This window comes from Melanostigma gelatinosum, assembly GCF_949748355.1.
Source record: "Melanostigma gelatinosum genome assembly, chromosome: 11".
Classification (NCBI taxonomy): Eukaryota; Metazoa; Chordata; class Actinopteri; order Perciformes; family Zoarcidae; genus Melanostigma; species Melanostigma gelatinosum.
The window spans coordinates 24,140,916-24,155,705 of NC_136644.1; the positions used below are offsets into that span (position 1 = coordinate 24,140,916).

At 42.7% G+C, this 14,790-nt stretch overlaps 3 protein-coding genes across 3 annotated transcripts in view; 1 reads left to right on the forward strand and 2 right to left on the reverse strand.

Moving 5' to 3' along the window:
* Positions 1–14,790, forward strand: part of ppp3r1b (protein phosphatase 3 (formerly 2B), regulatory s1ubunit B, alpha isoform, b) — a 35,304-nt gene that overhangs the window by 3,508 nt on the left and 17,006 nt on the right. The window contains exon 2 of the mRNA XM_079278397.1: positions 2,781–2,820. Within this exon, the coding sequence (XP_079134523.1) occupies positions 2,781–2,820 (40 nt within the window). The remainder of the gene's footprint in view (positions 1–2,780; positions 2,821–14,790) is intronic.
* LOC306784403 (E3 ubiquitin-protein ligase TRIM21-like) lies at positions 5,068–7,837 on the reverse strand. Its single transcript, XM_079278379.1, has 3 exons — positions 7,727–7,837; positions 5,468–7,101; positions 5,068–5,329 (listed from the first exon to the last, which is right to left on the reverse strand). Exons 2-3 carry the CDS (start codon positions 7,097–7,099, stop codon positions 5,126–5,128), a joined length of 1,836 nt encoding a protein of 611 aa, XP_079134505.1. The 5' UTR covers positions 7,100–7,101; positions 7,727–7,837; the 3' UTR covers positions 5,068–5,125.
* On the reverse strand, positions 10,078–12,276 carry LOC306784416 (E3 ubiquitin-protein ligase TRIM21-like). The gene has a single exon (XM_079278394.1). The coding sequence runs from the start codon at positions 12,253–12,255 to the stop codon at positions 10,618–10,620; it is 1,638 nt and encodes a 545-aa protein (XP_079134520.1). The 5' UTR covers positions 12,256–12,276; the 3' UTR covers positions 10,078–10,617.

Sequence of the window (14,790 nt, forward strand, 5' to 3'; positions counted from 1 at the left end):
TTGACTTGCTAAACTCAGATATAAGTAACAACATACACAGTTCTTTTGGGAACCACCTGTCCATAACCTTCAGTCCACTTTAGTCTGAAGACCTGCTGAACTACCGGGCTGTGTCACGGTAACGCCTGCAAAGATCCTCTGGTTCTAATCTTCCTCTAATCCGTTAATGCTATTACTGACACTCCAAGAAGTACAGTAGCTGTGTCAGAAGTGCAGTGGTTTGTTGATAATGTATTGTACTGTGGAAAAGTTGGGAATGTCCTCCCACAAAAGCTTGGTTGGGTCCAGTCAGATGGCTGAGAAGACCACTCTATTGGTTTGAATGGTCTTTATGCGTTTTGGTTGTAGGTAGTCCTCTCAATACGTAGATGATATTTAGTTTCAAGGGTTTGTTTTGTACATGGAGACGCATTTAAACATTAAAACACAATTATCACTGGTGTGTTAAATGCATGCCAAAGTAACCATGTGACCAGTTGTAAATACATCAACCCTCCTGAAGTCTCTGTAAACCAATTTCCAATTCAGAAATTCTATATGTTCACCTTTTACTTTGTTATTGTCATCGATGGTGGTTATTTGCATAAAAACACACGATTCAAATGATCACGAAATAAATGACTGTATTGTTGTTTCATGCATATTTATATACATATATTAGTTATTATATATATACTAGTTTTAATTGTTATAATCTGCTTGGAGCTGGTGTTAGGAAGTTAAAGGTGCTTTTGATGACATTCAGCCACCAGATGTCTCACTCTCTCATTGCATTCATGAAGTCATTTTGCAGCATGTAGCTAGAGGCTACATTAGCTATAGATTTCAGATACTTTGTTGAAATGTTTGTAACATAATCTATGTTAATCTTAGGATTGGTCTATCTAGTTTTCGGTAACGTTTAGATTGTTAGTGCAGGGTATATGGTGGATACCTACCGGTACTTATTGTTCAGTCGTCTACCTTCCTCTAAATCTGTTCTTATGTGCATTATCGTTACGCTTTAACGTTTGGTAACTGCATGCAAACTGTCACTAATGCTAACGTAGCTCCTCGCGAGATGAAGCTGTGTTTTTTCTCATTTTGACGATATAACCGGTGAGAACAAATCAGTTACGGTTTTGTAATTTGTGTTGTCGCGCCTGGAAGCTTTTTTTGTGTTTTTTTTGTGCCGCATTATACAACGACGTAGACTGCAGTCTGCCAAGATCAAATGAACATGAATAAAATGTTTTATTGGATTCTTTGGTGGAGAATGAATCATTTTTGATTAATTGTCTCATCGGTAAAATAATTGGTAGATTAATTAATAGAGAATTAGTTGTTAATGGCAACCCTATAGCTCTCACACACACACACACTGTGAAAATCAGTAAGCCTGATCAGCTAACCGCACGACAGCATCCAAACAGAATGCAGCCAAATACTAATGTCATGAGTAACTCGCAAGATAAAAAGGGAACCCCGCGTAGTGTCCTCGGCCCATGTGACGCCCGCGATCAGAGCCAAGTGTGTGTTGGTCTCAGTGTCAGAAAACAAGCCGGAGCAGACCGCTGCATGTGGAGTTCCCCGAGGAGGGATGTTTGAGCGGCTGCCACAGCAGTCCAAAGAAACCGGATCGGCTCTTCAGTCGGCCTCCGTCGAACGGAATCATTTAATGTGGAGCGACACTGATTGAGGAAAACAAAATGGAACGTTTTTTGGAACGATGTTCTGTAATTTTGCAGAGACTGGCTCGTGTTCAAGATCCAAACCACTCGGTTCCTCCTTTACAAAATAATATATTTCGCTCTCGATTGCAGGAAGTTAAATAATTAAGTGACGAATCTATCGACGGTTAAATAATTGGTAACTTATTGGATAATCAATTAATTGTTTTAGCAAATTTGATCAAGCAAAAATACCAAATATTATCTTGTCTCGAAATGTATTATTATTATTTACCGATGTTCTTCATACTATGTGACAGTAAAGTTATTTGTGATATCTTTTGATTTTAGGCTGTGAGTTGGACTAAACCAACATAGTGAAGGTTCCAATTTGGGCATAACTGTGACGGCATTATTACTATTATTACAAACCAATTGATTTCTGTTAGTTCTGAGCTCCACCTCAACAAACAGTAAAATCCTGCGTTTACATTGATACTCGAGTAGTAATAATCTAATTATATAATATTAATAGTAACAGTCACAGTGGAAATTTTTATGCCTTGAGGGTATTTTATTTTTTCTGACTATACTTTTACACATAAATCAACAACTAATCTATTCATCCGTTAATTGTTTGAGTCTTTTGATCGTGCAAAATTATCAATCGCAGCTTCTCAAATGTGAGGATTTGCTCTTTTGGAGGGCGGACAATGATGTGAAATATGGATCTGCAGCCTGATTCAAGTCCTCGAGAGATGAGACGAGGAGAATCGAGGCGGCGCGTTGGCCTAGTTTAGTCCGGATCATTCTGTCGCTCATGCATTATGAACGGCACCAACAATTTGCTGAGAACGGGACACAGAAATAGTTCAAATGAATTTGAGTTGATTTTACAGATTAGTTGACGATTTCTCCCAGCCCATGAAGAACTGTTCTACATATAATTGTACATTATATCAGAGGGATTTAATATAAAGTACTGAGGGCCTTCTGTCACCTCTACACATGCCCACACACACAATTCAAACATCCAAGAGACGACAATCCTGCTCTGTTCTCTTAAAAGCTTTTTGCCCCTTTTTTTTGGTAAAATATTTTCCTTTATTGACAATCTTCTCTCTCTTTCAGGGAAATGAAGCCAGTTATGCCCTGGACATGTGCTCGCACTGTAAGTATCAACCAGTCAGTGACCCTTAACTTTTCAGAATGCTCGTGTGAGTGGTTCGGATTCATCTGTTATCTTTATTTATTTAGACGATGAAAAGGCTTCTAACAGTGTGTTCTAAAGCAAATATCCAGGTGAGGATTTAATTTTGAATAAGCCATTTAGATTTATTATTTTTCATTTTATTTATTTTTTGATTCTTTGTTGAATGTGCAGCATCAACAGGATGTTCCTGTACCAGTGTTATACCGGTACTTAAAATTACAAACCCATTTTTATGAATTTAACCAAATAAGCACAACCAAGTCAAACAAATTCAGTGCGTGATACTGTCTGTATTGTAGAATTAACTTGGTTTACATCTGGATGTTTCTGATCAAAATAAATGATACAAAACAATCGAATGAAGTATTATCTGCCAACTTTCAAGGCTGGAAAGGTTTTAATAGTTGTTGCGACATACACACGATGTAAACAGTGTTTTACGTGTGGTTACCCTGCACTATGGGACGGTGATCGTCCCACATGCTGCACCTTCCTCTGCAGGCCTCTCCTGGCAGTGTGACACACACTCCCGGCACTGCGAGGCTAAAAATGCCTCATCCCTCTGTAAAGGTCATTGTCAGGGCTGCTGGGAAAACCTTGTTTATTTTTAGTCTCGATAATATCCCAGTTTTAATTAGTTTGGAGCTTTGCTCTGACCCTCCCCGCTCCAGAGAGGGGAGCTCGAAGCTTAACTGGAAAATAATGACTGTAATGGCCCGGACCTACTTTTTGAGCAGCAGCCCCCACAGGAGGACGGACGGCGGTGTAAGCTGAACTTTGGTCTCAGAATTACGTCAGCCGTTGCTGGTATACGATACGTTTTCTGAGTGAGTGTGAGGTTTTGGGGGGCCTGCGTCCTAACGAGCTGTTAGGAAAGGTGTTAAAGACTAGGGGGGGGGGGATTTATGACCTGTGCGTTGTCTCGGCCCTCCAAACCCACAGACCTGCCTCTCGTGCTGCATGCTGATTCCCAGAAACCGCTCTGCATTTTCTTGAACCGTGTGGCCTGGAAAAGGTTGATGCCAAATCTTTGGTTTTCTAATCTGTAAGCAACACCCGACCCTGCTGTTTGACCGAGGCAGTGGTTCACACAGGGTGCCGCTGCTGACTGCGGTTGATTCTTTTGGGGGGGTACCAACACACTTTCAGGGGTCTCGGCTCTCACCAAACCTCACAGGCGTATTTTGGCGAGGTGTCTGGTTTGACGTCCCGAAATGTTGAGACGTGAGCGGCAGGTTTTCAGTCTCGCTGACGGAGCTCTTATTTCCGCGGTCAACTGCCGGACTTTGCATACTTGGGGATATTTCTGGGGGGTTCCCGATACGCTGCCACAGCTCGACCAGCCGGCAGTTCAGTGCGGCTGCATTCCCTGAAAACATCAGAGCTGATTTACATTTAAAGATACAAAGGCCTCATATTTAGCTGACTTAAAAATGACGGCTCCGTCTGTCAAATGCTTGTTGCCTCGACTCCTCTCTTCCTCAGCTTGCATCTCCCGTGGGCGGGACTAAGATGCAAGGAGACAGGAATCGAGGGGAGACGTTAGCATAGTGAAGAGCACATTCTGTAGCCATCAGCCCCCTCCAGTGTCCGCCCCACATAGGTGTGTCTCATTAGTTTCCTTTACCGCTTCTGAAAACAGTCGGCTGCCATTCCAGCCTGCCGCTGTTCACCCGATGCATGAGCAGAAGCTCTTTTCTCTCTGCTCTATTTCTATGCTCCTGGTCTATTTTTGCCGCAGCTGCTCTTCTGTTGTATTAAACCACACTTGCTGATTCCACCGGTAACCAGGAGGTGTCGCCAAAGCAACCAGGCCAGGTTACATTAACCTGTAACAGCAACAAAATACTATTCATGTGTAAACTAGGCTCTTCTATTCAGTGTTTGGTTTTCAAGTCTTTTCAATTCAATTTATTTATCACAGTTTTGCCTCAGAGGGCTTTACAATCCATAGAGCACACAACATCCTCGGTCCTTTGACCCATACATCGGAAAAGGAAAAATTGGCCAAAGTGACCACCAATTAACAACACGGAAAATACTGTTGTCAATTATATTAAACATCTTTGTCTATTTCCTTTTATGATGTAACAATGACACATACTGTATTCTAAAGACACCATAGGAATGTAGAAGACCTTTCTCTTAAATGAAGCTTTATAAAACAATGAAATATTCAGCAGCAATGTGTTTTCTGTAGCTACACATCACATGTTTTTGGGATGTTTGATGTTTGGGCGGAGCAGTGGTGCAGTAGACACTGTTACATCACAGCAAGATCATTCTGGGTTAGAAATGGCTGGCCACCTCCCTTCCCAGGTCCCTTCTGTGTCCGGTTTGCTTCCTCTCCTTGTGTCAGCTTCATTCTTATCCGATTCTTCCGGCTTGACCCCAAGCGCCTGTAACGAACTGGTGACCTGTCCGTGGTGTCCCCCGCCTCTCGGATTATCTCAAGCCCCCAGCGACCCTGTAAAAGAAAAAAAATATGGGTTTAAATAGATATTATTCTCCACATAACATGTGTCATGAAACAGGCTTGAAGAGATGAATGCATCTAATGAATGTGTTGCAGATGTAACGGAGAAACATAATAAGAAAGTCTTACTCTGACAGGAGAGATGATCAGAGGTGCAGCGTTTCTACCACCATCATTACAATCAGGACTGAAGTATGGGAAGAGTTTCTCTTTGAAGGAGCAGCCAGTGAAGGAGTAGATGAGAGCTGCAGCATCTACGTCATAGAAGGAGACCAGACCCTCCTCATAATCCACAAACACCCCCACCTTCTGAGGCCGAGACTTCAGAGAGAGACTGACTGACGACGGTGCATCAAGAGCTTCATACTCATTTCCACTTGTCAACCCTATGGTCCAGTAACCATCCTCAGGACTCATTGTGATGTTTCCCTTCCTGTTGATCGACTCTCTGGCCACTCCTAAATCCCACTCAGTCTTTCCTTTAACTTGAACCTCAAAGTAAAATCTGCCAGAAGAGAAACTCTGCTTTCCTAAGACACAGTTACAATCAGAAAATCTCTCTGGGTTGTTTGGGAGATTCTTCCTCACGTCACTATCATTCACTTGTTTCCCATCAGCAGACAGGATGAGTTCAGGATGAGCTGTATCAGGATCAAGAGTCACATCCACTGCAAACTTCTGGATCCACTTCTGCTCAGCTTCAATCAGCTTCTTTATCTCTTTACTGAACGTCTCCTCCAGCTGAACCACAGCTCTCCTCACAGTCCCCTCATATGATGGAGGAACACTGACCTTTGTCCAGTCCTTGGTGGGTGGTGGATGGTGGATGTTTGAGGACTGAATACTCTGGAGGAGATGGAGGTGGTCTTCAGAGAGTGAGAGCTGAACCACCTCAGTGCTTCTCTTCTTCAGCTCAGAGATTTCCTGTTCCAGCTCTTTGATGAAAGCTTCGGCCTGTTTCTCTGTTGTGTTGTGCTTCTCTTTGATCGTGTTGATGAGATTGGCCTCGCCTCTCTCGACAGACTCCATCAAATCAGTGAAGACCTGAACACCTTCTGCTATCTCTCTGTCTGCATCTTCCTCACTGAGGTCGACTGAGTGTTTGATCTCCTGAATCTTCAGTCGTCTCTTCTGGATCATCTGCTGAATTTCAGCCTCTGTCTTCTTCAGCTCCACCTTCTTTCCTTCATATTCTTCTTTCAGAGGAACAACATCGTGCGTCTTATGATCTAAAACGGGACAAAGCATGCAGACACATGTCTGGTCGGTCTTACAGAACAGCTCCAGAGGTTTATCGTGCTTCGGACACATCCTGTCTTCCAGGTTCTCCACAGGGTCGATCAGCTGATGTCTCTTCATTCCTGACATTGTCAGATGAGGCTCCAGGTGAGTCTCACAGTAGGAGGCCAGACACACCAGGCAGGACTTCAGGGCCTTCAGTTTGGTTCCAGTGCAGACGTCACAGGGAACTTCTCCTGGTTTGGACTCTTGTTGCTCTGAGCTGCTGGTTTTCTGTTGAGCTGACTGTCTGAACTGAACAACCATCTCAGAGAACAAAGTGTTGACGTGCAGCTCAGGTCTTGAGATGAAAACCTTTGTACACATGGGACACATGTGCTGGTCCTTAATATTCCAGTGTTCATTAATGCAGTTCTTGCAGTAGTTGTGTCCACATGGTATGCTGACTGGATCAGTGAACACATCCAGACAGATGGAGCACAGGAACTGATCTTCAGATGACAGATAGTTTGCAGCAGCCATATCTACACATAGTGTGGAAGAAAAGAAACACAATTTATTCAAAATATAGTTTAATATTTAGTTGAAAAGGAAACTATTGGGATGACTGTTCTTTTAAGTATTAATTATATTAGGTAAAGTCATTTTGAATTATGTATACTGTGTTTTGACTTGCACAGAGCCACGATCAACCAAGATCAAAGTCGTGCTGACAAGTTCAATCTTGCTACTCTCACAAAGCAGCACAGAATAAGTCTAATGTGTGTTGAAGAACAGCACTGCTAACACGTTTCCTCTAGCTGCTTCACAATAAGAGCCTCCCGCTGGTTCACTGGTAGAAAACGTTTAATGTGAAACAACAAGAGGCAATAAAGGAAGCGATCAGTGAACAGTAATAACAGCAGGAAAGTAGCAGTGAGACTAAAGTTCAAACCACAGAGATTCAGCTACAAGTTGCTAAAGTCCTGAGACTGTTCAAAGCTGTTACAGTGAGTTACTGTATAGTGGGACTGTGGACAAACACACAGTTATATTGTGAACAATTGATCAAGTATGAAGTGAAAAGAGTGGAACTTCCTGCCTGAGTAAAGTTCCAGTGTTGTGTTAATCCTGGTTGTTGAAAGTGTAAATATGATCAGCTGTACTCACCAGTGTTTGGAAGAGACTCTGCTGTGTTGTTGAGAAAGACCTGATGAAGTCACTTTGACTTTTCTTTGAGAGAAACAGAGAGACTTGTCTTTACTGCAGTGTGTCTGCCACTCTGACAAACTCAACTTTAGTTTCTGGAGTGTGACGTTGACGCTCTTCTCTTCAGTGTAGCTCCGCCTCTTATTGAAGCGTCATCTGTTGGTGAGGTTTTGTCTTTCATGTTTAGACATGGTTTGAATAACATGCAAGGGTGTTACCTGGCTTAATATGAGGTGAAGGTGGTACTGAACCTAAATCATTTTAAAATTAATGTTTTTGAGGTGACGCACTGAGCTGTGTCGGTAACTAGTGTACTAATACTCTGTACTACAAGCAGCCCAAACTGGACTGTTGTTATAAGCTACATTGATAGAAAAGAACCCTAAAGCCAAATATATTATATATATATATAAGTATATATGGTCATTGTTGGACTATTTAACGCACCACCATTTACAATCACTTCATTTGTTCTTGGTCAACATGAGCGGTCATCCTCTACATGTGCGTCAGTGTTCTCACATATCAGTGTTTGGTGAAGGACACAGTGACTCCATGCTTTGTGTGGTGGGCCATCTAGTGGTCGCTCTGTGCCATAACACCAGGAAGCTGTTGTTGCTCTGCTGCAACAGCTAAAATGACCATGAACTCAGCACTGAGTGTGTTATGGTGGATAACACCAGCACCATTTTCACAGTGACATTCATTAACTATTTCAATTGGGCTTGAAATGGCTCAGACTAAAGCATGAGTATAAAATATTACAATTCATATTACATTACATTGCAGTCATTTAGCAAACGCTTTTATCCAAAGCGACTTACAATAAGTGTGTTCAACATAGGTATGCAAGAGAACTACTGGTCACCAGAAGTCATAAGTGCATCTCCTTTTTTAAACAAGCATCTAAGAGCATAAACCAGAGCAAAAGTACAGAAACGGACTAATCCGAATACAATAAGTGCTAAGTGGAAGGCTCAGTGTAGTCCTTCTTGAAGAGGTGAGTTTTCAGCCTGATGAAAGATGGGCAGCGACTCTGCTGTCCTGACGTCAGTGGGGAGTTCATTCCACCACTGAGGGGCCAGGACAGAAACAAGCGGTGACCGGGTCGATCGGCCACAGGGACCTCTGAGCGACGGGGCAACCAGTCGCCCGGAGGCAGCAGAGCGAAGTGGTCGGGCGGGGGTGTAGGGCTTGACCATGGCCTGGAGATAGGAAGGAGCTGTTCCTTTCACTGCCCTGTAGGCTAGCACCAGAGTCTTAAACTGGATGCGAGCTCTTACAGGGAGCCAGTGTAGAGAACGGAGCAGGGAAGTTGTGTGGTAGAACTTGGGGCGATTGAACACCAGACGAGCTGCAGCTTTCTGGACAAGCTCCAGAGGTCTGATGGACGACGCCGGGGCTCCGGCAAGTAGTGAGTTGCAGTAGTCCAGGCGGGAGATGACAAGAGCCTGGATGAGGACCTGCGGCGCCTCGTCGGTGAGGAAGGGGCGAATCCTCCGGATGTTGTAGAGCAGGAATCTGCAGGAGTGTGTAACCGATGCAATGTTTGCTGAGAACGACAGTTGGTCATCCAGGGTCACACCCAGATTCCTCGCAGTCCGAGTTGGCGTCACCACTGTTTCATTAATGGTGATGGACAGGTCTCGGTGCCGGCAAGATTATCTTCTTGGATAGTTTATTATCGATGTTTATTCAGAAGCCCTTTGTTGACAGTAGATCTTGGCCTCCTGTTGAGTCGGCCGTACAGCTCTGGTGTTTCTCAGCACCGTGGCTGAGCAACATGTCGCAGGTGTTGTGTTTCCCAGCCACTACATTAAAGAGAGAAGGCACTGCTGCCATGACTCTGGCTGTCGCTCGACAGGTCACAGATCTATAGAAACAGATTTATGTTTTTTTAAAGATTAATTTCACCTTGTCTGACAGCGTAAGATTGCAAACCAGAGTATTTCCCCAAATAATGGACTGTGCTTTGATACGTTCTATAGGCTTGTTGCTCATCATAGAAGTCATCCAATGTCAAATTCGGGAGGCCAGACTGATTTATGATGTACTTGAACTTGAAAGTAGAAGGCTTGTTGTTTGACCAGAATAATGGAGATTCATGTTTTTTTGCTGTATTTGGGCATTCTGTATTTAGTAGTTTTCATTGTTAGTGGATTGATTCACAGCAAACGCAAAGTATACGTCATGAAATATCTCTTCTGTTCGGTGTTTGGTGCTCAACTCACTGCTTACTCAGGCTTTGTGTTAAACTTTTAGTTTATTCCACAGTTTTTATTCAACAATCACATATTTACAGATTTCTTTGACTCATAATTCATCTTACTCGTATTCACAAAACAAATATAATTTGGCCAAAGTGACCCGCAATGAACCAAACCACCTTTTTCACTCAAAATAGAACATTCTGCATCTATTCTACTAATTAGATTTGTCCTTTCACTTATTATGATACAACAATGACACACTTTACTCTGTAGACACTAGGCATGCAACAGGCCTGACACTTACATGAAGCTTCATGACAAAGTGATATCATACAAGTAAAATGTTTTTCGGGGCTGCTCATGAAATAGAAAAAATAGTTTTCTTTAGAAACAGTGATTTCTTCTGGAAGTTAAAATGAATGTCTGTGGCTTTATCATTGATTTAGATACATTTCATCCACATAACTTGCGTCATGATCCAGAGTTGAAGAGATGAATGTGTTGCTATGTAGTGGGATACACATAATAAAATAATGACGTGTAAATCAATCACTACAGTCAACAGATTCTGTAGGAAATGAGATATGTACATTTGCTTACTTGAAATAAAACTAAATACAGAACATGAAATAAGACAAGTGATTAGTTTACTCTGACAGGAGAGATGATCAGAGGTGCAGAGTTTTTACCACCATCATTATTACAAGGACTGAAGAATGGGAAGAGTTTCTCAGTGAAGGAGCAGCCAGTGAAGGAGTAGATAAGAGCTGCAGCATCTACGTCATAGAAGGAGACCAGACCCTCCTCATAATCCACAAACACCCCCACCTTCTGAGGCCGAGACTTCAGAGAGAGACGAACTGAAGGGTCAGCAGCAGCTATGTACTCATTACCATTTCTCAAACATATGGTCCAGTAACCATTCTTAGGGCTCATTGGGATGTTTCCCTTCCTGTTGATCGACTCTCTGGCCACTCCTAAATCCCATTTAGTCTTTCCTTGAACTTGAACCTCAAAGTAAAATCTGCCAGAAGAGAAACTCTGCTTTCCTAAAACACAGTTACAATCAGAAAATCTCTCTGGGTTGTTTGGGAGATTCTTCGTCACGTCACCATGTTTCACTTGTTTCCCATCATCAGACAGGATGAGTTGAGGATAAGCTGTATCAGGATCAAGAGTCACATCCACTGCAAACTTCTGGACCCTCGTCAGCTCAGCTTCAAGCAGCTTCTTTATCTTTTTACTGAACGTCTCCTCCAGCTGAGACACAGCTCTCCTCACAGTCCCCTCATATGATGGAGGAACACTGACCTTTGTCCAGTCCTTGGTGGGTGGTGGATGGTGGATGTTTGAGGACTGAACACTCTGGAGGAGATGGAGGTGGTCTTCAGAGAGTGAGAGCTGAACCACCTCAGTGCTTCTCTTCTTCAGCTCAGAGATTTCCTGTTCCAGCTCTTTGATGAAAGCTTCGGCCTGTTTCTCTGTTGTTTTCTTCTTCTCTTCTATTGTTTTGATGAGCTCATTCAGGCCTCTCTCAACAGACTCCTTCAGATCAGTGAAGACCTGAACACCTTCTGCTTTCTCTCTGTCTGCATCTTCCTCACTGAGGTCGACTGAGTGTTTGATCTCCTGAATCTTCAGTCGTCTCTTCTGGATCATCTGCTGAATTTCAGCCTCAGTCTTCTTCAGCTCCACCTTCTTTCCTTCATATTCTTCTTTCAGAGGAACAAACTCGTGCGTCTTATGATCTAAAACGGGACAAAGCGTGCAGACACATGTCTGGTCGGTCTTACAGAACAGCTCCAGAGGTTTATCGTGCTTCGGACACATCCTGTCTTCCAGGTTCTCCACAGGGTCGATCAGCTGATGTCTTTTCAGGCGTGAAGCTGTCAGATGAGGCTCCAGGTGAGTCTCACAGTAGGAGGCCAGACACACCAGGCAGGACTTCAGGGCCTTCAGTTTGGTTCCAGTGCAGACGTCACAGGGAACTTCTCCTGGTTTGGACTCTTGTTGCTCTGAGCTGCTGGTTTTCTGTTGAGCTGACTGTCTGAACTGAGCAACCATCTCAGAGAACAAAGTGTTGATCCTCAAATCTGGTCTTGTGTTGAAAACCTCTTTACACATTGGACACATGTGCTGATCGTTGGTATTCCAGTGTTCAGTGATGCAGTTTTTGCAGAAGTTGTGTCCACATGATGTGGTGACTGGATCAGTGAACACATCCAGACAGATGGAGCACAGGAACTGATCTTCAGATGACAGATAGTTTGCAGCAGCCATATCTACACACAGAGTGGAAGAAAAGAAAAACATTTTTTCCAAAATAGTTTAATTTTTTGTTTAAAAAGGAAACAAGTGTGATTCTTTTTATTTCTTTTAACTTTTAAGTAAGCAACCAAGATCAAAGTCGTGCTGACAAGTTCAAGCTTGCTACTCTCACAAAGCAGCACAGAATAAGTCTAATGTGTGTTGAAGAACAGCACTGCTAACACATTAGGTTTAGATAGATAGATAGATTTGCACTTTATTCATCCCCAGGGGGAAATTTGTAAATATTTTAATATTTGTTTAAATGGAAACCAGTGTGATTACCGTTCTTATAAGTATAACACAAGATATTGGAAATGTTGTGTCATCATATAAAATGTGTTTGGACCGAGCCTTGAGAAACAGAGATCATTCAAATCGTGTTTATAAGATCGCTGCTCTCGCAAAACAGCCCAGAATATCGCCACTTCATGTTGTGTAGACGGCATTTTGTTAAATTCCAGCAGTTTACCAAATGACAAATGCATCACATTTCAAAGCTGCTTCACATTAAAAGCCTCCCACTGGTTCTCTGGTGGACGGCTTTTAATGTGAAAGCGCTTGAGGAAACAGATGAAGCAGAATGTAGGAAGCGATCAGTGAACAGTAATAACAGCAGGAAAGCAGCAGTGAGACTAAAGTTCAAACCACAGAGATTCAGCTACAAGTTGCTAAAGTCCTGAGACTGTTCAAAGCTGTTACAGTGAGTTACTGTATAGTGGGACTGTGGACAAACACACAGAGTTATATTGTGAACTATTGATCAAGTATGAAGTGAAAAGAGTGGAACTTCCTGCCTGAGTAAAGTTCCAGTTTTGTGTTGATCCTGGTTGTTGAAAGTGTAAATATGATCAGCTGTACTCACCAGTGTTTGGAAGAGACTCTGCTGTGTTGTTGAGAAAGACCTGATGAAGTCACTTTGACTTTTCTTTGAGAGAAACACAGAGACTTGTCTTTACTGCAGTGTGTCTGACACTCTGACAAACTCAACTTTCGTTTCTGGAGTGTGACGTTGAAGCGCTTCCCGTCAGTGTAGCTCCACCTCTTAACTGGTGAGGTTTTGTCTTTTTCATGTTTAGACATGATTTGAATAACATATAAGGCTGTTACTGTGAGGAATTTCAGTTTAAAGCGCTGCTAGTGCTGGATATTATGTGTCACAGTGCGTTTACTTGTAGGAGTTTTAACCAAGGAGTGTGGTTGAGTGTCTGTGTGCGGGGGTTGAGGAATGTGTTGGAAGAGGGGGGGTTGGAAGAGAGTGGCTGGGTGAGGCGTCTGATCAGAACAACAGGACAAGGGCCAAGGAGGGGCTTATTGGATTCCAGCCAATCACTGAGCTGATCAATGTGCTGATCGAATGTGTAATATGAGACATTTCAGAGACTTTGGAGGGACAAAGAAACTGTATAATCGGACCTCCTCCGTGCCATGGGGCAGATACACCAGTCTGTCGTGTGGTGCGGATTGGGCCTCTATTTCATGAAATATATGTTTGTTTTGTAATTCATTGTGTGATTCAGTTTGTAACCGTTTTAGCGTCTGTTAATTATGAAATACTTTTGATTTAAACTTCAACCAGCTGATTCGGCCTCATCTTGCTGACGGATCAGGAGCAAAGAAGGGAGGGGGGGCTTTTTCCTTTGCCTTTTGTTTGATAAATATTGAACATAACATTACCTGGCTTAACATGAGGTGAAGGTGGTACTGTACCTAAATCATTTTTATATTTGTTTTTTTGAGGTGAAGCACTGAGCTGTGTAGGTAACTAGTGATGAATACTCTGTACTACAAGCAGCCCAAACTGGACTGTTGTTAAAAGGTACATTGGAAAACAACCCTAAAAATGCCAAGCATATTAAGTATATATGGTCATTGTTGGACTATTTAACGCACCACCATTTACAATCACTTAATTTGTTCTTGGTCAACATGAGCGGTCATCCTGTACGTGTGCGTCAGTGTTCTCACATATCAGTGTTTGGTGAAGGACACAGTGACGCCATGCTTTGTGTGGTGGGCCATCTAGTGGTCGCTCTGTGTCATAACACCAGGAAGCTGTTGTTGCTCTGCTGCAACAGCTAAAATGACCATGAACTCAGCACTGAGTGTGTTATGGTGGATAACACCAGCACCATTTTTACAATGACATTCATTAACTATTTGAATTGGGCTTGAAATGGCTCAGACTAAAGCATGAGTAGAAAATCGTACATTTATATTACATTACATTGCAGTCATTTAGAAAACGCTTTTATCCAAAGCGACTTACAATAAGTGTGTTCAACATAGGTATGCAAGAGAACTACTGGTCACCAGAAGTCATAAGTGCATCTCCTTTTTTAAACAAGCATCTAAGAGCATAAACCAGAGCAAAAGTACAGAAACGGACTAATCCGAATACAATAAGTGCTAAGTGGAAGGCTCAGTGTAGTCCTTCTTGAAGAGGTGAGTTTTCAGCCTGATGAAAGATGGGCAGCGACTCTGCTGTCCTGACGTCAGTGGGGAGTT